The sequence below is a fragment of the Garra rufa genome, chromosome 15 (genome assembly GCF_049309525.1).
Source record: "Garra rufa chromosome 15, GarRuf1.0, whole genome shotgun sequence".
Classification (NCBI taxonomy): Eukaryota; Metazoa; Chordata; class Actinopteri; order Cypriniformes; family Cyprinidae; genus Garra; species Garra rufa.
Window position 1 is genome coordinate 19,908,592 of NC_133375.1, and position 24,052 is coordinate 19,932,643.

The 24,052-nt window shown below is 35.2% G+C and overlaps 2 protein-coding genes across 3 annotated transcripts; both read right to left on the reverse strand.

Annotated features, from left to right (window-relative positions):
* Positions 1 to 33: 33 nt before the first annotated feature.
* upb1 (ureidopropionase, beta) lies at positions 34 to 15,627 on the reverse strand. 2 transcript variants are annotated; one of them, XM_073819378.1, is made up of 10 exons: positions 15,427 to 15,623; positions 13,376 to 13,547; positions 12,773 to 12,860; positions 10,826 to 10,920; positions 9,040 to 9,201; positions 4,044 to 4,213; positions 3,883 to 3,964; positions 3,310 to 3,352; positions 1,215 to 1,369; positions 34 to 386 (listed from the first exon to the last, which is right to left on the reverse strand). In XM_073819378.1, exons 1-10 carry the CDS (start codon positions 15,528 to 15,530, stop codon positions 303 to 305), a joined length of 1,155 nt encoding a protein of 384 aa, XP_073675479.1. In that variant the 5' UTR covers positions 15,531 to 15,623; the 3' UTR covers positions 34 to 302. The 2 variants fall into 2 exon arrangements, with proteins under 2 accessions (XP_073675479.1, XP_073675480.1); XM_073819379.1 differs by lacking the exon at positions 9,040 to 9,201 and having other exon boundaries at positions 15,427 to 15,627.
* A 521-nt stretch (positions 15,628 to 16,148) lies between these two features.
* Positions 16,149 to 19,121, reverse strand: LOC141286500 (uncharacterized protein C22orf15). Its single transcript, XM_073818549.1, has 5 exons — positions 19,036 to 19,121; positions 17,575 to 17,661; positions 17,084 to 17,206; positions 16,915 to 16,986; positions 16,149 to 16,795 (listed from the first exon to the last, which is right to left on the reverse strand). The coding sequence occupies exons 1-5, from the start codon at positions 19,058 to 19,060 to the stop codon at positions 16,659 to 16,661; spliced, it is 444 nt and encodes a 147-aa protein (XP_073674650.1). The 5' UTR covers positions 19,061 to 19,121; the 3' UTR covers positions 16,149 to 16,658.
* Positions 19,122 to 24,052: the final 4,931 nt, after the last annotated feature.

Below are 24,052 nucleotides of genomic sequence, written 5' to 3' on the forward strand. Positions count from 1 at the left end.
GCTTGTGCTTTTTTTAAAGGAACGTAAGGAATGTTGATATGGCAAACTTTATTTTTATGAAATATATAGTTGCATTTCAGAAATGAATAAAAGTTGGATTTGTATTTTAATCAAATGCATCCTTCCATTATTGACCTTAAAAATTAACGGATAAATTATATAAGTTATTTTGTGAAATTCAAGTAGAGGTACAAGGACTTATCTCTAATACATAATTGTTCTCCTGCATCTGCAGACTTTGGCTTTCAGCTGAAAGCACGGTTCCTCTCAAAGGCTTTTGGCACTCATGTTTCCTGATAAGCTCACTCCTTAACAATGTTGGGTTTGAAGTCATGCTGGACAGCTTTTTTGAGCTCTTCTGCATACATTTCATACCTTCCAGTCATCTACAGAGAGATTCACATGTGAATGGCACGCAGATGCTACCAGACACAAACCTTGTTCAGTATTTATTGGATGTGAACAGTCCTACAGTGACATTTGTTATTAGTTCACTTCCAGAATCAAGATTTTCTGATAATTTATTCACCCCCATGTCAATGAAGATGTTCATTTCTTTCTTTCTTCAGTCGAAAAAAAAGATTTTTGAGGAAAACATTCCAGGATTTTTCTTCATATATTGGACTTAAATAGGAGCCAACAGGTTGAATGTCCAAACTGCAGTTTCAGTGCAGCTTCAAAGAGCTATACACGATCGCAGCCAAGAAATGAGGGTGTTATCTAGCAAAACAGCTGGTCATTTTCCAAAAGAAATAAGAACTTGTATACTTTAACCACAAATGCTCATCTTGCACTAACTGCGATGTGTGTTTTCATGGGCATAATTATGTATGTGTGAGGTCAGGCTAGTGCAAAATGAGCATTTGTGGTTAAAAAGTATATAAATTAGATTTTTTTTTTTTTTTTTTTTTAAAAGACCAGTCGTTTTGCTAGATAAGACCCTTATGCCTCGACTGGGATCGTGTAGAGCCCTTTGAAGATGCTTTGAAACTGTAATTTGGACCTTCAATCCATTGGCCACCATTGAAGTCCACTATATGGAGAAAAATCGTGTAATGTTTTCCTCAAAAACTTTATTTTCTTTTTGACTGAAGAAAGAAGGACATGAACATCTTGGATGACATGAGGGTGAGCAAATTATCAGGAATTTTTTATTCTGGAAGTGAACTAATCCTTTAAGGAATAAAGTGTAGTTTAACATTTCTTTATCCCACCTTAAAGTTCCATTTGTCTGCAACTTGGCGATTTAGGTTCAAGTCCATCTCTGCCACCAGTAGGCCATCGCGGGTTCTGGATAGTCCTGGGGATCTGCTGCCGTCAGGTGCAGCGACGTAGCTGGAGCCGTAAAAGTGGCCAAAGTCATTGTGCGCTATGGATGAGACAAACCAGAAATAGAATAATATAATAAATGCACACTACTGGTTGAAAGTTTTATGGAATGTTCAAAAATACATTAAAACAGTAATATTGTGAAATATTATAATTTAAATGAACTCTTTTCTATTTTAATATATTTTAAAATATAAATTATTGGTGATTGCAAAGCTAAATGTTTAGTATCATTAATCAGTCTTCAGTGTCACATTATCAGTTTAATGTGTCCTTGCCAAACAAAAATATAAATTTCTCAAAAAACAAAAAAAAAAAACTCATCAGTTTTTTGAGGACATAAAGGAATCCCGTAACCAAAAAGCACTGATTTATAGATTTCGCACCCCAGCAGCATATTTTGCATATTTTTAGGATTTATGAAAAGTAGTAATTTCTTCAAAAAAATTTAACTGACTTTAAACTAGCATAACTTTTGTTTCAAAAAAATTTGTAATGTTTTTCTGTATTTACAACCAAACCACATGCCAGTTTTAAACTTACTCATGTCCCAACAGGGTTGCAAAACATTTAAACCTCATAGAAAATGACTTGAAAAAATAAAACCTCACATAATATCTAGTTTCATCGCCTGAGGCTGAAGTTCAACATTTTCTGAAGGTTGAACACCTAATTTCACTGAACATTTGGTAAGAAAAAAAAAGGTTTAGACTGTATTTTGTACCCTATGCATGGACAAATGCCCCTCATACATGTATGTTGCTTATGTCTGCATGACCCTGGTCATCTTACACAGAGACTGCACATGTAAAACAGCAATGGCGGATTTTGTGTTCAGGTTGAAGGCTTATGCAACAGTAATGAGGGCTGAAAGCGAGAACAGAGCCTGACAGACCAGAGCTTTAGGAACACGACACCTTTAAACAAGCTCTCTTGTCCTCAGCCCGCCAACGATACAGATACTAGATTGACAGACAGATACGCCGATCCTTTATTCGCTGACACATAGACACTAAGCTCTGGGAAAGAGACAGGTGGACTCACATATGTATACAGATGGGAATGATCTTTAGGTTTTGACCCATATTTCATTTTTAAGCCTAGAGTGCCATCTGCTGTATGAATGACCTACAAGAAATGTCTCCGTTACACTCAGACCTAATACATTTTAGGTTCATTACAAGTGAAATGTCTTATTTTCTGGGAGATTAAATATTTGTGCAATTTTCACAGGGTTTGAAGATCAGGGTAAATTTAATTTATTAAACATGTTAGTGTCTTCTGTAGCTTCTGAAGGGCAGTACTAAATGAAACAAATATGATATTTAGGCAAAATGTACACATCTTCATTTTGTTCAAAAGTTTACACCCCTGGCCCCTAACGTTTGAACCTTCTGTAATAGTTGCATATGAGTCCCTCAGTTGTCCTCAGTGTAAAAGGATGGATCTCAAAATCCTACCGTCATTGCTGGAAAGTGTTGAATACATGAAAATGCTGAAAAACCAAAGAATTTTTCTGAAGAACAGTGGGCAGTTTAACTGTTCAGGACATACAAGGGACTCATGGTCAACTATCACAAAAAACAACAACAACAACAAAAAACAGCTGTTGATCATTTAGGTAACAACACAGTATTAAGAATCAAGTGTATGTAAACTTTTGAACAGGGTCATTTTTATAAATTCAATTATTTTCACATGTGAAAAACATCTTTTATGTGAAATATCTTATTCAGATCAGTACTAAATAAAAAAATAACATCATTATGTATGATCCCTGTTATTTTGGTAAAATAATTAACATTTTGGAGATTCTGTAAGGTGTATGTAAACTTTTGACCTCAACTGTATATATATATATATATATGATTAAAGGACAAAAATCCATTAAAGTCCATTAAAATCCATTAAAGTAACAAGCAAGAGAAAACAATTATATGTACAAATATATACACATGGTCACAATAAACGGATAAATACCTTTCTTTCCATCTCCAGATGTGAACTCATTCTTGAAATACTCCTGGAAAAGACAGATCTAGATCAAGACTCTATAATAGCCAGAAATCAACAGTAGAGGGCAGCAGAAAACACATATCTGAACCTCTTTCGTGTGAGGCACAAGAGCGCTGCATAAAAGACTGTTGAAATAACTCCCATTTAAGCCAATTTAAAGATAATTGGTTTACTGTATCTACCTCTGAGAATAAAAGTCATCCCTCTAAGACATTATAACCACTAACAGAGACCAGACTCAACAGAGCCACAGAAAAAAGGCAAGCGCTCAACTTGTTTTTTCATCTGTCTAACATTATTTGCAGTTTGGCCTATAATCCTGTTTAAATTATTAGCATGTGCTTATCTAATCATATTGGATCATATATATAGTTTACTTTAGTTGTGGTTGCGATATTATCTCAGTATAAACAGTGCATAGTTGGGGCAAGCAGGAGATTTCCTGAGAATCTCTTGTGTATTGTGTAGACTCAAAAGCATCTATTGGATAATTTACGTGATTTTTGTGGCAGTTATTGGACAACAAGTGACACATACCGTTCCCACGCGGTTGATGGCACAGGTGAAGCAGTGGTTTGCAATGGCAGCATTTCTAGCCTCAATCGGCCACATTGGTTCACTGTAACACAAAACCAGCATCAGCATGATGGAATACAGGCTCTGTGTTATTCCCATAAAACTGTGTTACAACACGATACCTGAGCAATCCAACTGTGGCCGAAGGGTTAAAGATGATCTCAGCCCCATTTACGCTGTACATTAACCAGTTGAGAGGGTGGTGTCGGCCGTAGCAGATGTTGACAGCAATCTTTCCAAACTGTGTCTGGAATACAGGGTGGCCGGTGTTCCCTTCCATGTAATATGTCGACTGGAGAAAGATGCAGTTTAATTTATAATCGGGTTTAGTTCAATTTAAGTACTATTTTTATTGTAGTGCTCCAGTAAAAGATTGGGATAAACACATGGGATAAACATTATCAACAGGAATTCTGAATTTATGTTGCCATAAATTAAACAACACTAAGACCACCATCATTAAAAAAAATATGGGCAAGGCCACCCATAGTGGTTTGGATATAACATCACATTTTGAGACTTTCCACTGTACTGGATAACACATCAAAAGGTTTATACCCTAAAAGGTCCCACATACACCCATATTTGCCATATGAACCGATCTAAATGGGATAATGTATTTAACAGAAATGAAGATAAGCCATGTTATGAATGAGGGTTTGCTAGATTATGCAGCAAACGGGCACTGATAATTGAGTGTTGTATGTGTGTCACAAAGGCTTTATTCTTTTGTTTACACAACAGATAGTTCCAGAACTCGAATTTGATTGGCCAAGCAGTATTCAAAGTGCTGATGTAAGCAGACTGTGACTGAAATATCGCTGATATAATATATGATCAGTCTGTGCATTAGTGGTGGGAATATGCCTCATTTATTAAACCATTACACTACCAGTCAAAAGTTTTTGAACAGTAAGATTTTTAATGATTTTTTCAAATAGGTCTCTTCTGCTCACTAAGCCTGCATTTATTTGATTCAAAGTACAGTAAAAACAGTAACATTTAGAAATATTTTTACCATTTAAAACCGTTTTCTATTTGAATTTTGTTTTAAAAAATGTAATTTATTTCTGTGATGTCAAATCTGATTTTTTGCCATCATTACTCCAGTCACATGATCCTTCAGAAATCATTGTAATATTCTGATTTGCTACTCAAAAAACATTTATTATTATTATTATTATATTATTATTATTATTAACAGCATTTATCTGAAATAGAAATGTACCATTTACCATGTAACTTTATAAAATTTAAAGCATCCTTGCTAAATAAAAGTATTCATTTCTTTTATTTATAATAGTATTAATATTATTTATTAAATTAATATTATTTTAATTTTAATATAATATAAACCCCTGCACCCCCCCTCCCACGTTGATCTTCGGAACTTTCTATTCATCAAAGAATCCTAAAAAAAAAAAAAAAAAGTATACGACTGTTTTAAAAATTGATAATAATAATAAAATGTTTCTTGAACAGCACCTCAGCAAATTAGAATGATTTCTGAGTAATGATGCTGAAAATTTTGCTTTGATAACAGGAATAAATTACATTTTAAAATATATTCAAATAGAAAACAGTTACTGTAAATAGTAAAAAATATTTCAAAATGTTACTAGTTTTGCTGTACTTTGGATCAAATAAATACAGGCTTGGTGAGCAGAAGAGAATTCCTTAAAAAACATTAAACACCAAACATTAAAAAAAACCTTTGACTGGTAGTGTTTGTCTTATTTATTGAATTATTAAAACTAACGTATCTTCACCAACAGTTCATCTAATTAGGTTAAAAATGATCTTTTATCAAAAAAACAAAACAAAACAAAACTATTTTGTCTGTGTGACAGGACATTTTTCTAAATATTTGAACTTTTGCAACTAGATCATATACGTGACACTGGACCACAAAACCAGTCATAAGGGAATTTTTTATTTTTTTTTATTAAGATTTAATTAATTAAGATTTAATCTTTTAATCAATCACCTTTAAAGTTGTAGAAAAAAAAGTTTATTGAAATGCATATTACTAATCAAAAATGTTTTGATATGTCCAAAGTAGGAAATTTACTAAATTTCTTCATGGAACATGATCTTTACTTAATATCCTCATGATTTTTGGCATAAAAAAAAGAAGAAAAAAAAAACAGTAATTTTGATCCATACAATGTATTGTTGGCTATTATTACAAATATACTTGTGATACTTGAGACTGGTTTTGTGGTCCAGGGTCACATATATTCTCATTAAAAAAATCACTGTAAGGTCAGAATTACCAGTATTTTTATACTAAGCTTTACTGAATAATGAATAATGATGCCTGAAATAATTGTTTTACATATTTAAGTTGATTAGTCTTACAAAAAATCTCTTTCAAACATTGGTGGTCTTTTTGTTTTATGTGTACATTCATGAATTCAATAACTGGCATATGGCGAATAAGTGGAGAGTAATAAATGGCTGTTTCATGACAAATTTGACAAAATCTGTGTGCTATAGGATGACACCAAATAATACACGCTATTTTAAAACCATCTGTCATTGACGGCATGTGTAAGGGCGTGCAACTATTTAAAGACTGCATGAGAGATAAGCTTTTTAGCAGTAATCAGTGGTATATGTGATATCTGTGCTCTGATATTTTCGATTGTGGCCAGTTTGTGATGTTAGTTTAAATTCATGCAAGTGATGCAGCATGGAAATTCTAAGCTGGATTCTCAGAAGAGTTTCTGTGTAAACCCTTTCCAACACTGATGTTTATTAGCATAGACGGCAGCAAAATTCTCCTTAATTTTACTGAAAACAACAGAACTGAGCCATCTCTGCCATCTGGTTCCTGCAGGTACACACAGGCTTGTGTTCCAGGAAATGAGTGTGGGCACATTTCCTGAATTGAGCATTATCACAGTGTGGAAAGGATCAAAGGCACAACATGAAACTGATAAACAGCACAGCTGGGGAGAAATCAACTACTCTCAACCACTTAAACTGCCCACAGATCATGTAGTGCAGATACACAGACACACAGACACACACACACACACACACAACCCTGTACATCAATCTTTGTGAGGACATTCAATCTCTAGCTTCGTACCCTAACCCTACTCATTAGAACCTGTGCCTTACCCAAACGCTTACCCTAAACCTAACCTTTACCCTATTATAATCTGATCCCTGAAGTCTTGACCCTCAAACAGACCTTTAAAGGGGTCTCAGAAAATGTGGACCTGCCAAAATGGGGGGGCCAAAATGGGACCAACTCCGATGGTCTAAAACTCAAACTGGCCCTCACAAAGATAGCTGTACAAGTGCACACATGCACATGCACACGCACGCACGCACGCACGCGACATAGATATAGATAGATATAGATATAGACATGCCCATGAGGCAGCACAAAATACTGATAAATATTGAAAATACTGATCCAAAAATTGTCACTTTTTGTCAAACTGAAAATAAAGTTTTACAATTCTGAAAAACGTAAAGCAAAACACATTGTTACAACCTAAAATAGACAAGAGATATTTCAGATTCTGCGCTATTTCTAGGTCACTATTCAAATAAATAATTATGTGACTTTGTACAGACGGTCAGACGTTCTTGTTTCCTTTGGAGCTGAAGATGCTCCGGATCATTCTCAAGAATGCTGGAGAGCATGATATTCAGGTTTTACACAGACTTGTGGAGTTCATGCCTCTTGAGTGCTGCTGTCATTCAAGAAAAAGTACATTCCGATATTTATGCTCAATTTTGTATAATACACTAGAGATTCAAAGTTTGGAATAATTTGAAAATAAGATTTTTGTCATGTTTTTGAATAAAGTCTCTTGTGCTCACTAAAGGTCATTGCACACTGAGTCCAAAATTTTCGTATGCGTTTTTTCGTTTTTCTCTCATTCGACATCCTTTCCTAGAAAATCGAACCAAATTTTTTTTATGACGGATGAAAGTTTCGGAGGCAGTGTGTAAACTCCATTGACATAAAGTGAGGTCGTATTTATTTTTTAACGTGCTGAAATTTCAGGCGAAAATTTTGTACTCGGTGTGCGATGGCCTTAAGGCTGCATTTATTTGATTGAAAATTCAGTAAAACAGTAATATTGTGAAATGTTATTAAATTTTTTCTATTTGAAAATATTCTAAAATGTAATTTATTCCTGTGAAGACAAAGTAGGATTTTCAGCAGTCATTACTTTAAAGCTTATACTACTAATGCTTGAATCTGATTGGCTGACGGACATTCTAAGGTGTGCAAGTGTCAATACTAGGTCTAAAATGATGTTTTGGAATTAGCAACGGAGGCGTTGGATGAGCTGCGTAAGAAATTAATTTTACTCACAATAGCGTTTTAAGGACAAAAAGCAGATGAATGCTTTGAAATATATCATCTGATCAATGTGTTAAGGTGTGGTAACCATTACATTTTAAATTAATCAAAAATGACAGTAAAGACAATTATAATGTTGCAAAAGATTTCAAATAAATACTGTTCTTTTGAACTGTATATTCATTAAATAAAATGTACCATGATTTCCACAAATATATTAAGCAGCAAAATTTGTTTTTAGCACTGACAACAATAAGACCCATCATTAATATTTCAGTACCAACAATAATTGATACTATCTGAGCACAAAATCAGCATATTAGAGTGATTTCTGAAGGATCATGTGACACTGAAGACTGTAGTAAAGATGCTAAAAATTCAGTCTTGCCATCACAGGAATAAACACAATATTACTGTTTTAATTAATCATATAAATGCAGCCTTGGTAAGCATAAGAGACATCTTTTTTTTTTTTTTTAAACATCCCAAAAAATTACATTTTATATTTTCTCACTTTTCCAAACTGTTGACCGTATAAAGGTATATTTTAATACAGTAATCTAATTTGTATTTTTTTTATTTCTTAAAATGCAAAAGCATTTCCACTAATGGTCTCAGACTTTTGGAACGCAGTGTATTAACATTTAATTTACAGCTCAATTAACTCATGTTATCTTTATGTAAACAAGTGATGACACTCTATTAATCTAAATACAGCGTGTCACTGTAGCTGTGTTCTTTCACACTGACAGTTGTTTGACTGTTACGCTGAGGGTGACACCGACCTCGTTGAAGTCTCCCACGCGGGGAATGTGATTCTTCCGTGATTTGCCTAGAACATTGCCATTATTGGACACCACCACTGCAGTGTTCCACAATGTTCCACCGTGGATCTCATCTCTCTCCAAAATGGGAGACACCACCACCATGTTGTATTTTTTGGCCAGCTACAAAATAAAAATCAAGCACGAGTGGTATTAGCATGAGAAGTAATGACTGCAGAAAGAAGAATACAGCAAAAGAATCACATGACATTTTTAACATGAGCTAACTTTGCCTTGCTATAAAAAGGCAGAATTATCTAATATTTTAAGAGACTCACTGACCTTGACACGCAGTGATAAAAAGGGTTTAATTTCTAGTTTTACTTCTTTTTATTTTGCATGCTGTCATGAGTACTCGAAAAATCCTTGATTGCATTTTGCCTGTGTCGAGTAATTGCCGAAATACAGAAAGTGGCGCATTCCACGGATGAGAATTCATGAAATGCATTATTAGACCGTTTTCCAGGGCTGCATGATATATTAAACCCATTTAAAAATCATAATAAAGTATAATGATATTGTGAATTCACAAACGTTATGACTCAGTGAAATGTATATGTGGTTTTCAGGGTGATCCGTTCACATTAAATGCTGCTCCACACAAACTGTTAGCTTTTACATGTGTGGAGTGTCTCATCCATCTCTGCATATTGTTGTGAGTTTAAGTTTATTATAACATTCATCTGGGGAAAAAAAGAATACAAAAAAAAAAAATTATAATGATCTGAGTATTTGACTGTCAGAATAATTGACCGATTACTCGATTACCTAAATAATCATTAGTGACAGCCCTACTGTTCGCACAACATGAGTTCGATTTGCTGGACAAAATATTTTCAAATATTAATAAGCTGTGAGGCAGCTTTTTTTTTAAAAATATTAGTAGTTTGGCATAATCTTTTATATGTACTCCCCTTTTCAAATATTAATAAGCCAAGAGGCAGTGTTTAAAAAAAACATGAATATATTTTGGCATGTTCTTTTATATTTATAATAAATATTAAAATATTTAATGCCAAACTACTTTATAGATTTTTCTTTTTAAAGATTGTTTTTTTTTTACATTTCACTATATCAGGAAAATTGTATAACATGACATTTCTATTTTATGCGTCAAAAAAAGAAAAAGAAAGAAAAACTGTATTTTTTATGCATTTCTGAATAAATTAATATTCAATAACTGTTTTCCCCCTTTTTTCCTTGTGTATAATGTCTAGTGGTCTAGAGGAATCTGCATGATGAAAAACTACACTGAACAGGAAAGAATACAAAAAAGTACTTAAATAATACACCACTAAATGTTTCTAGAAATGTCCTTTTAGGATATATTCGCGAAAGCATAGATGCATTTCCACTGTAAACAGTCAAAGGCCACTTAATTCCTCAGAGTTCAGTGTCAGAAGATTCCAGAGTTACGTGCCGCATTGCTCATCGGTCTGTGGTCAGTATGTCCCTGTCCCCTCTGTGGGCTTAACCTCCTGCTACTTCCATTAACAAATCACCAGCCTCAAAGCAGCTGCGCAGCACTACACCAGTTAAAACAAACATGCCCTATATCAAAAGTAACTCCCTTTGCAATGGGCACAAGGGAATACAATGATTCAGTCCATCCTAATGGAAATACAGCCTCGTGCTGAGTTTGAGGAGTAAACAAATGATCAATTAGTGGACTGAGGTTAAATATTTGACTATGTAACTTGGATGATCTTAACCTTTACATGAGGACATCCATTTATTCAACTCTTACCTGAATACAAAAGCGTGTGGTGAGCCCGTCCTCAGCCGATTCGGCAAACTCTGTCCAGGGCTCCCTCTCTCGTGTACAGAATGCAAAAGGCATTGCTATATACGGAGGACACAGGAAAAAACAATGCTTAATGTTTTCCCTGCAAGACTTTATTCTGACCAGAACTGATTTTTTATTTATGAGAGTTCAAACTATTGGAGTCGAGTCTCCTCGGTGTCCAATAAAACTTTGTTTTTCTTGCTGAGAGGGAGGATGAGGAGTACAGCGGTTAAGTTTATGGTCTTATTTTTCATTAGCAGTTGTTGTCTTGTTTGGAGCGGGATGAAATGATCATTTGTTTACATGGCATTTTTAAATGACTACTATCAAAGCAAACATGCTTCACAGATTTGCATGGAGACACAGGAAGTCAGAGCAGCAGGGGTCAAAGGTTTAACGTGGGGTGGTGGTTAAGGGGGTTCAAGCCTGGGCAAAGGGACCTGTTGAGACCCAGAGGGACTGAATGACCTTTGGGATGCCTGGAGAGTTTATAATTGGAGCATGAGACTCCCTTTCATCAACTTGCATCCCTACAGCCCGCCTTGGCCAACACAAACAGACAAACTGCGAGCGCAGCTGAAACTTCGTCACTACAGTCCTGCTGCGCTTTGCTGATGTAAACCAGATTCTGCTGATGTCATCACAGGCATGTTACGTCACTGAAGGCCAAGAAGTCTTCCGATCTTATATACGCTCATAAATAAGCCTAGTAATTGCTTGGAGGACAACAGGAAATGGTTATAGACAGCCGTGGAATAAATTTTTTTTTGATTTTTATGACTATATATGAGTAGTAGTTGGTCATGTGTCAAACAGTATGACATGCTATTCCTCTAAAACTATATAAAATAATTTTAAATTAATTTAACAATTACACCACATGACTTTTGAGGAGAACAAAGTCCAAAGTACAGCAAAAACAGTACAATTTTGGAATATTTTTTACTATTTATAATAATTGCTTTCTATTTGAATCTATTTTAAAATGTAGGGTTTTTTTCCCAGCATCATTATTCCAGTCTTCAGTGTCACATGAGCTTTCAGAAATTATTGTAATATGCTAATTTGCTGTTCAAGAATCATTTTTATTATTATTATCAATATTTAAAACGGTTTAATAAATTTGTTCAGGTTTCCTTGATGAATTGAAAGATCAGTATTTATCTGAAATAAAAACTTTTGTAACATTGTACATTATACCACTCAAAAGCTTGGAGTCAGTATTTTTTTTTTTGAGAAAAAAATGATAGAAATTAATACTTTTATTTAGCAAGGATGCCTTACATTGATATAAAGTGATGATAAAGACTTTTATAATGTTACAAAAGATTTATATTATCAGACTTTCTATTCATCAAAGAAACCTGAAAAAAATCTGCTCTGCCGTTTTCAACTTAATAATAAATGTTTTTTGAGCAGCAAATCAGAATATTAGAATGATTTTTGAAGGATCATGTGACTGGAGCAATGATGCTAAAAATTCCGTTTTGAAATCACAGGAATAAATGACGTTTTAAAATATATATTTAAATAGAAAACAGTTTTTTTAAATATTAATATTTTACTGTTTTTGCTGTATTTGGATCAAATAAATGCAGGCTTGATTTGCAGAAGAGACTTAAAAAGCTTACTGTTCAAATCTTCTGACTGGTAGTGTTTGTGTATAAGACCATATTTTTGTCAACTAGGAAAATAAGTAAGTCAGTCAATAAATAAATCCATTATTTTTGGATAACATTTGTATTATATAATTATATAATACAAATGTATTTAACAAAAAAATATGCTATAAACAAGATGACACCCAAGATCTGCATACATTCTTGCTGTAGTCGGACAGTGGTGAATTTTGTGGAAAGAGAGTGGAGTGAGATGCTTGTGTGTCTGTGTGTGTTTTTGTGTACTCACTCCAGGCTTCCTGGAAGCACACGATATTGACCCCACACATGGCCGCCACCTCTACCATCTCCCCCACACGCTTGTGCAGAGCTGTGATCTGTGAAAGCAAGACAAGAATATTTAGTCAAGAGTGTGATGAATTCAAGTCAACAATACTAAATATGAAAATTGTTTTAGCATGCATATGTATATGGGGGCAGCCGTGGCCTAATGGTTAGAGAGTCGGACTTGTAATCCAAAGGTTGCAGGTTCGATTCTCAGGTCCGGCAGGGATTGTAGGTGGGGGGAGTGAATGCACAGCACTCTCTCCACCCTCAATACCACGACTGAGGTGAGTCCCTTGAGCAAGGCACCGATCCCCCAACTGCTCCCCGGGCGCCGCAGCAATGGCTGCCCACTGCTCCGGGTGTGTGTTCACGGTGTGTGTGTGTTCACTACTGTGTGTGTGCACTTGGATGGGTTAAATGCAGAGCACAAATTCCTAGTATGGGTCACCATACTTGGCCTCACCTCACTTCCTTTCCTTTCCTTCCTTAAAAATGTACATATGGGCCTGTCAGAGCTAAAATGTGCCACCTGGCCATTATTTGCACGGTGTACTTCTTTTCTCACCTGTTCAAGAACAGGAGCATCAGTGGGCAGGACTATCTTGTTTTGAATGAGTCCCACGCGAACAGTTCTGGGCGGTCTGAGCTGCTCTGGAGAAGCTTCAAACACATAACCCTTCAGATCAAAATCTTGCTCCACTGCAGCATCTATTGCACTCTGGGGAAAGTCCAGCTTCCTGAAATACATGAAAAATGTATATTTATCAAAATGGCATACGCTCAATAACTTCTACAATCAAACAATTAAGGAAGAGCAGGGATGACAAATACAAATACATTTACAAATGTTTCAGTTCAGTTGGACCAGTGCAAGAAGAATGTACAGAGAACAACCAAACATATACTTCCATTTCCAGCTGTGATGTTTTTTGGCATATTGATTAACATTTGAATAACCACAATTTTCCTACAAATACTAAGGTTAAACTATGGTTAGTGTAGCCAAACTATGCAATACCATGGTTTTAGAGGGTTTGCATTTATGTCACGATTTGGTCAGTTACCTGAATGCGCGGCCATACCGGTAATACTCGGATGTAAACAACAGCATGGATTGCACAGTTAATGTACTACTGAATACGTTGTTCTGCTAATTTATGCTGTCTAAACCATGGAAAAAACATGTGGAAGCTGCTAAATTATATACAGAAGAACTTATTAAGCAGAAAAGGGCGTAATCAAACTAAAGTTAATAGGAGGTAAGTACGTACTATCAGGATTAATTAAGATATTAGCCTAATATTCACCTACCTGACCAGAAATGATACACAAATGTTATCCAGATTCTTGCCCTGGAAATCCTGGTTCAGTTTTGCCAACCACAAATGCCATTTGTTCCTCAGACAGTTTTTTGGACTTTTCTCCTTGATTTGTCATTCTTTTGTCAGTCTATATTACTCCAAATATTTTTCCCGGTCTGACCAATTAGGACAGCCCAAAACAGGGGCGTCGCTGGGAATTCTGGGCCCTGTGCACTGACTCAGCTAAGGGGCCCCCCTAAAAAAAAAGGGGGGGGGGGGGGGGTGTTCATGATCGCCAGGCATTTACATTAGTTAACAACATTTATTGTGATCTTAAAATTATATTTAAAGGGAAAAAAAATCACTCCTCAGGGCCCCCCCCCTTGGGGCCCTGCTAATTTAGTCCCCCTTTTCACCCAACCACGCCGCCCCTGGCCCAAAATATGACAATAATTGACCATTTTCAGCAGCAACAATCAGCAAAATATGCGAGTTTTGTTCGGTTCAGTGGCGTTGTTTAGGTTCAGTGCCACCAATAAGGCCGACTGATGTGTCGATTCTAAAGAGAAATGCGATGCATTCGTAAGATCTCAGAATCGATCCGCGAATTGATTTATGGTTAGTGTAGTTGATCTGTTTAACCATGTTTATTTTTTGGTTTTATTGGTTAATTTTCATGAGTGATGATTTTAAACTATTCTCTGATGTTGTTGTCTTGTCTATTTAAAAGTGTTTTAGGTATTTTCTAAGTATATCTGAGACAAATGTTCCAAGTTTTTGACTAAACATTTTCTGAAAAATGAGCAAAACCAAAAGGTTTTATAAATACACGATGTGAAAAGAATTAATTTTCTGAACAAACAAAATTTTCAGCTGTTGTCGTGTTGTTTTTTTAGTGTCTGAAAATAATTTGAAAAACCAAGGAAACGGTTAAAAAATTGTTGTCGACACACGAGACATCTATGAGTATGATATTGTCGTATTTAGGCAAATTCACACTGTTGACATGGACATTCTCAGAGAACCTTTTGTGGCCAAAGTCCACCATAAATCATTTACTCAGATTGAACCTAGATGTAGTTGCGAAAATAAACTTCTAGTATTAGACCTACCTTACATTTGGACAAATGCCAACCGTTTGAGGCTGTTATGCCCTTAATTATTTTAGATTTACCTAGCTTCATAATGAAGCATATCATATCAAATCAAATCAAAGTGATCGTCATCTGTGAGTGCACCGCATGTGCCTCCAGTCATAATTGAGCTCTGGGATTTGTAGTCTTCGTCTAGTAGTGAAAGTGCGTTTGTGACTTACTTGAGCTCTTTTCCGAACAGCAGTCTTCTGACCTCTCTGCGTTCAGCCTCAGGTACATATGTCTCCAGAACCTTTTCTAGCGATTCAAAGTCTTTCTCAGACATTTTGAGCTGCCGTCCTCGTGTTCAGTTAGCAGAGAGAGTGAATTCACCTCTCTTTACATTACTATTTAACTAGCACATGTCCAGCTCTTATGCAATCTGCTCACGACAGAGGGTACAAGTGAACCCCTTACATTATTTGTTGTTATCTTTTATATGTATTACCAAGTCAAGACAGAACTAAAGTATGACCTGTAGGCGTTTTTCTGCAGGTGTGCTTTCTAACACGTTAAACTACCCACTGCAAATGACCATTTTAAATTAACATTGCAATGCTCAAAAAGAAATGGTGACAATTGAGATTCTTGCCCTGGAAATCTTGGTTCAGTTTTGTCAACCGCATGCGCCTTTTATTCCATTTTAATATTTTAAAATTAAATATTCCTCTATTTTTTAAGTCCTCAGTGTCACATGGTCCTTCAGAAATCATTTGAATATGCTGACTTGGTGCACAAGACACAGTTATTATTATCAATGCTGAAAACATATTTTTGTGAAACCAGGATGTGGATTGTTTGATTAATAGAGAGTTTACAAAACTGAATTTATTTAAAATAAAATTATTTTATAACATTATAAATGTCTCTTATCTTGTGAGCAATTTAATGCATCGTTGCTGAATAGAAGTATTAATTTATTTTTATTTTTTTAAATCAGAGCAACCCCAGACTTTTGAATGATTGTGTATATACACAAACAAAATGTATTCTTCATATTGATATATATGATATCCACCTTTTTTCCCCGTAAGAGTGGGTGCAGCCATTTGTAAATTTTATGGATCTGGCTTTCGGTCTCATCCGCGTTCAAACATTTTTGGCTGTACAAAACAGCTCGGTTTGCTACTTAATATCAAAAATTGGTGGTGTTTTACCATATTATTTTAATGTGTTATCTTAATAATTATGAACACACTGGTTTGTAGTGCAAACAGTTTTACCATTTAATGTACATTGTTATTCTTCTCTTTTTTTTCCTATAGCGGCTAATAAATTGAAAGTTTCACCCATTGGCTGTCTTCCACATTGAGGAAAAAGGTGGATAACCAAGGACTCATACAAATGAATTTTATAAATAAAATATTTACAACATTGATAAAAAAAAAAACACAGGAAAAGAGTAAGAAAGCCTTCAGCTCCGAGGTGTTGTGATGGCTTTCTTAAAGTTGATAGCAGCTTTGATGCGGCTTTGACTGACTCCTCCCCTTTTAGATGCTCCACCCCTCTTGTCCCTGTCCTTTGAAGGATTTGACAGTTTTCTCAGCATCTCTATATTTAGCAGAAAGAAAGATTACATTAAATGGTGAACCAACAACTTGGTGTTTATGATATCAAATTCTTCCTTTTTAATAAAGTATAGAGGAATGAATGAGAAATTGAAGCATTGCCTGCTAGCTCAGGGTAACTTGTCCCAAAGTCATACACTGCAGTATACTTTGGACCTTCACTGCCTTCACCTCCTGCACAAGAGAACATACAAAGCAAGGTGTTTTTACTGATTTTCCATACAACTGTTGTGGTATCTGATGTACTTGAAGTGGGTAAGGGCGAACTCACGTGACACACGTAATGGAATATAGCTCTCTCTCTCCTTCAGCAAACTGCTGACGAGGTCGGCGCTCTGCGCTCTCTCTGCCAAGTTTACCAGCTCTCCCATCCTGTCCATCAAGTCCAGAGTCTCTACAGAGGACAGTTCTTTTTTTTTAGATCACCTACACTAAATCTATTTTGCTTCGAATTAACAGTTAGCAGCTAGTGTGTTTAGTGTTGCTTGAAGTTGAACAAACCCCAAACCCTAATAAAACTTTACTAGGTTTTTTTGTTGTTGTTTTTTTAGAAACCTCACATCTAACAACTCTTAGGAGCACCTTAGAAACCACAGCAAAGCCACAGAAAGTATCTACATCCCCCTAACATCAGGGTAGTGTGTTTTGCACATGCAGAAACAATTTATATATACACTTCGAAAACGTAAGAATCTAATTTAAGCATTGAAAATAAATGTTACGTATAGTAACCTGAGCTGAAGCATATTTGCTTTAATTTACCTTGGGGATCCAGATTGCATTTTTCTTTTAAATAGTGGATGAAGTTAATAATCTTGCAGTTTAGGTTCAGTATCTCCTCTCTTCCCTCTGTAAGAAATACATAAAAGCAAAGGAACTTTGCTATGTTATATGTGCCATTCATCAGAATTGGTGCAATTTAGTTTGTGCTGCGTGATATTACTGCTCCTGCTTCGGCCATGTTACGGCAGCAAACGTCCTTGACTATTACACCGGAATGGGAGTGTAGCTCCTAATCTTATCGGCCTAGAAAATTGCAGCTTTACATTTTCTGCCGGTCTTAGTACACAATATAACTACAGAAGAGGTAAGTTTTAAATAGGACAAATACCGAAAATTGTTGGTCATTTTTGAACGTGATGCTATTGGTCTAATAGGATTCAATGATCTATGCTAAAAGTGATATCGCCAGAACAGGAGAACGGCTGAATGGATTTCAAAACGGTAAAACTCAACTCATTAACTCGGGGGGAGTTGGAGAATGAGCCTATTTCCAAAAAAAAGTGGAGTGTTCCTTTGAGTTTGAAATCAGTGTTTTTTACTTTTTGCCTTTTACAATAAAAAACTGAGTTCAAAATACAATAAATCTAATAAATCACACTTCAAATATTATTAAAATTGTAATTGTTTTTGATTTACTTCTGTAAACATTTTAAGAAAATAGCATAAATAGGTAGATGTAAGCAAAATCTTAATAGGTTTAGTATAACCCTTATTTAATTATATACTGCAGTGTTTCGGTAGTGACAATTTTGGGGAGAGACAAATATTCCAAAACTTTCTGAAAATGCAATATGAGAATTAAACGCACAATAAATAGGAACGTGTACCTTGGATATTATACAATATGCATATATACAAAAATTGTGGAAAAAGACATTTTTTTTTAGATGTTTCTAGCCTTGACTTTGCACCAATTCTGTAGATCGGACCATATAAAAAATATAATGAGAATACATACTGTTTAATAGTTTGGGCTCAGTACATTTTTTTTAAATAAATAAATAAACACTGTTATTTAACAAGGAACCATTAAATTGGTCAACACTGATGGTAAATACATTTGTTACAAAAGATTTGTAAAAAATAAAATAAAAAAAATGCTTTGTATTCCTCAAACAGTCCTGAAGAAAATGTATCACTGTTTCCATAAAAATATTAGGCAGCAAAACTGTTCAACATTAAAAATGAGAACTATTCTTAAGCAGCAAACCAGCATATTAGAATGATTTCTGAAGGATCATGTGACACTAAGAACTGGAGTAATGATGCTGAAAATTCCTTTTCCATCTCACAAATACATTTTAAAATAACTTAAAATTAGAAAAGCATTATTTAAAAAAAAGTAATACTATTTTACAATATTACTGTTAAACAATGCAGCCTTAGTGAGCAAAAATGTGTGTATGTGATATGAATATATATAAATTATCCTGCACTTACCACCAAATATCACAGTAATGAACATCTCAGTCTTAAGATGTGAAGTTTTCAACTGCTAAAGTGCTTACTGTTTGAGCAGCCTGCGGTAATGAACGTGTCTGTTCACACAGTAGGAAAATAAAAGGCAGTTAAATGTTGTTGACGACAGCCATACCTAGAGACAAAGCCCTGGTTTATGAGGAATGCTGTAAAGTTCTACAGTACTGAATGTAATTGGCAGACTAGACTCAGTGTAATCAGAATATTATCCTGCTGTGCCACCACTGAACTATGGATGAACTCGCCTCCTGGCCTAGAATCTGCATTACATAAACAGCAACATATTACCCGGCTACATTTTTCACTCACTACTCACTGTTTTTTTTTTTCTGTCTCTGTAACCCCTTGAAAAGAGAAGAGAGAATAGACTCTTTTTTTTTTTTATGAAGCAGACCAGTCTGATTTGTCTCCATGGAGTTAGTACACAGACAGACAGGTTCTTTGATACTTTGAAGTACTTATCCGGGACATGTCTAGCTGAGTGGGGAACACATCTATAGTCTGTTTCCCATGACTTTAAACGCAGCAGTAAGAGAACAGCACAAGTACGTCCCAGTTGTGGCTATTTGAGTACTAACTTGGGAAAGAAGTTGCGCCATAAGAAATGAGTCTTGAAGGACTGAGAGGTTAGCGAACTTCATTTATTTAAATGCCTGGTGCAGTTTTGTCCCTGTGCTTTAAATGCATGAGGATCTTGAGTACAAGCTCATTTTTTCACATAAAAATATTTATGATGTAATAAAATATTTATTTTTCATATAAATGCTGTTAATTTAACTTTGCATTCATCAGAGAATCCTGAAAATGTATCATGGTTCCCACAAAATATTAGGCTGCAAAACTGTTTTAAAAAATATGAAATGTTTTTTAAGCAGAAAATCGTATTAAAATGATTTCTGAAGGATTGAAGTAATGAATGCTGGAAATTCAGCTTTGCCATTACACATTAGCACATTTTAAAATATATTTAAATGGAAAACTCTTTTTTTTAATTGTAATTATATTTCAAAATATTGCTGTTTTAATGTATTTTGATCAAATAAAAAAGCAAGCCCTGTTTTATAGCACCATTGCTGATACGTAATCCTATAAATCTTGACAGAATAATAGCCGATGAGACACAGACAGCAACTCCATGACAACTCAGGCTTGAGCAGCCATAAGCTCAGATTCCTGTTATACTCAACATTGCTTTCAAGGAAAAAATGTTATCAGTGTGTAAACATCATCAGCTTCATCAACAGGTATTTTCCACAAATTTAGATGTGATATGAGGCCCTCTACGACCTTAATGTCAACGATTAGACCAATCAGCCTGTTTGCTTAGCTCAATAAAACCTAGATCTGGGCCAAAGGTTGCCATGTTTTATATACACTACTGGTATACACTACAAAAGCTTGGAACAAGCACAATGTTGTAGTGTTTTTGAAGTCTCTCACTAAGGCAACATTTATGAATATTATTACAATTTAAAACAACAGTTTTCTATTTGAATAAATATAATAATGCAATTTATTCCTGTGATGTATAAATAGGATGCATTTTCATGGCGCAACATCGATCAGACATATTGGTGGCACTTAAACAGTGCCACTGAACAGAACAAAACTTGCATATTTTGTTGATTATTGCTGCTGAAAATGGTCAATTGTTGTCATGTTTTGGGCTGTACTAATCGGTCCGACCAGAAAAAATATTTGGAGTACTATAGACTGCCAAAACTTATAACAAATCAAGGAAAAGAGTGCAAAACACTGTCTGAGGAACAAAAGGCGTTTGTGGTCGGCTAAACTGAACCAGGATTTCCAGGGCAAGAATCTTGACAACATTCATGTTTGTTCTTATCATTTCCAGTCAGGTGGGTGAAATATTAGGCTAATATTTTGATTAATACTACTTGTATGTATCTTTACCACCTATTAATTTTAGTTTTTGTGCCATTTCCTGCTTACTGAGTCCTTCTCTTTGATTTAGCAGTTTCCACATGAATTTCTGTGGTTTAGACAGCATTAACCGTTGCTGTAACCGTTAAGGTGACCAGATTTCTGAAATGAAAACCGTGGACATTTTCTAGTTCAGTGGCCAAAATATTACTGAAATCTCACTTGTGATTATCTACAAATTAGGATATTATTATATGGAACCCACAACAATTTAAAAACAAAAACGTTTTGTCCCTGTTTTTTAATTGTTGTGAGTTCCATATAAGATCATAATTGACAATTACAGTGATGTTTGAGGATCAAACTTACCGTAGTTGTTTTTAAAGGTGCCACAGAATTGAAACAATATTTTAAATTGTTCTCTGATATCTACATAGAAGATAAATGGCATAGGAAAGGGCAAAAAATCTCCAGAAACAGTTTTACAAATCCATTTACAACCCTAGGATTTGTCCCTAGAATGCCTTATTTGGAAGTCCCGTAAATATTAATGATGAGCTCTGCTCTGATTGGCTGTTTCACAGAGCTGCTCATCTCAATAGCTGCACATGGAGGAAATATATATTTAATTACGTAACTCTAGCCGCTTTTAATATGCGGTTTTTTGAATCTGCCGTTTTGAATCCAGTTATACAATTATAATCTCAAGTAGCCTGATTATGTTCTTCATTCAATGTTAAAAGTGTCTAATGTGAGTTTGAATATCATATTGCATGACAATTATAGTCACACTGAAAGCCACAATAGATCATTTACCTCAGATCTTGCAAATAAATTTAAGCAAACATATACGTTAAAACTGCAAACTCAATATTAACAAACAAGTGTTTTCCATGACAAACATGGTAGGTATCAATTACTCAATATGTAGTTTTAATAATGTTAAAAAGGTTAAATATTTATGAAGTAGATTATAAACGGGTACATTTCGGGAGATCCAGAGCAGATTAGTCTGGCTTTTATTGTCTATTTGCAGGTTGTTTTTAAACGTGCTGTAAAACGGGAACCTTTCCGGGGACGCCTGCACACGCTATTAATCGTGCAATCCATGCTGTTGTTTACATCCGAGTATTACCAATATGGCCACGCATCCTGGTAACTGACCAAATCGTGACATAAGTGCAAACTCTGTATTGTTGATAAAATGATCCAAAAGCTCTACTGACAGACATGAGCCAAGCCCAGGACTCATAATCAAAGCTCATTAGGAAGATGGGTGTGAAGACTGCATTTTGAGAGGAGGAACACTGGTTCATTTAACATTCTTTTGTGTCAACACACAATGAGCTCTTGTTTTGAATAACTCGAGCTGGATTACTGTAAATGTTTTGCGTAAAACCCTATATGTTAAATCCGTTGCCTCAAGAGTTTTACAGCCGTTTTTGAGCGTGTAATGCAGTGATTCAGTTCAAATCGAAACTGTAAAAGAGTAGTCTGCTTGCAAACGATTCAATCTGAATCAAGTGTGTTTGAAGAAAAGCTCCTGTACACTCTGTATCTAGATTTGTCTCTGTTGTATCAGCTCGGTTCAGACGATAGATAATGCTACCCTAAAATACTCTGGAAATCTCTTGAGATGCTCTAGTGCACCCTTTAACCTGAAATCTTTTGGGACTTGGGGAACAGGCTGGGAAAGATAGAATGTTAGGATTCATAAAACCCTTCAGCGTGTGATCGAGCACAGCGGCCCAAGAGTAGGACTCTCCCGGGATGAACACTTCATAATAGTCTACATGTCTGGAGACTCTTTATTTGGAAGGAAACTCGCAAATCATTTTGTAGCCTGCATTTAAGATATCACACTTGGCCGAGTTGTTTACTAATAGTTGTATATTAAATATTTAAGCAATATTATGAACAACAGTGCTTAAAATATACAACCGTTCAAAAAACATTAAGGTAATTTTGAGTAACTTACAGAATATTGCTCGTTTCGTCGTCTGTTCTTCATAAACATCGACGAAAAATAGCTTCAAACACATCCACAACAGTGCGTTAGCGGCGTTTCGTTCCAGAATGAATCAGTGTTTGTGAATAAACGATTGATTCACTCACTTATAAAGAATGACTTGTCGCCCCCTGACGTTTAGGTGCCTGTATAAAAATTCCCACAATGCACAAACTGACCGAAATAAACTGAAAGAAAGAAAGATATATCTAAAGAGTTCTGTTCTAGCTCAGATATAGTCTGGTTGCTGCTGGTATTCCCTCATGAAAATACTTTAGTGTAAGAAATTATTGGCCCGTAATAAGATATTACAGTATCTTCATTTATAACACAAACTCTGTTAACTACATTATCTCTTTAGACCTCACATAATCAGGGATCTGCATGTGCTCAAACTGGTTATTTGACAACAGTTGCTGAGTAATGGAGATTTATTTATGTGGTGGAGGAAAATGTGTCCATGTTGCTGTTCCTGTGGCCCGGTACCTGATCTCATACAGATGTACACTATGACAAGGCAGAAAAACCTGGCACAAAACTCAAGCAATGTGTTGACGTGAAATCACATGCTTTATGAACACTGCCAGAGCATTACAATATCTTCTTGTTGCAAAAAAGAGGGATGTTTAATTTAGATAATACACTTTCCACAAATGGGAACAAAATAAGGCAGCAAAAGTAATTTTAGTCTAAACAAATGGTGGGTGAAATGAGGTGCTTAACCTTCAGGAAATGTTGATCGTCAGCTTTGTGCAATGTTAAGTTCATTTTATTTTTGGCAATTTTAGAAACCCTTTATGTCTAAACACAGTTTTTATGAAAAGTAGCAGTCAATAAGGTCAAAATAACAATTTTAGGTGAACAGGCATTCGTTGTGTTTCAAATGAGCTACTTTTATGCAAGGCGAAATATAAATAAGAGAAATATAATCTAATAGTTCTCAAAATAGGATGTGTGTCTGTAATACAAAATAAATAAATAAATAACTAGACTCAAAAATTGTATCCTATTTGTGACTCTGCACCACAAAACCAGTCATAAGTAGCACATGTATATTTGTAGCAAAAGCTAAAAATACACTGTATG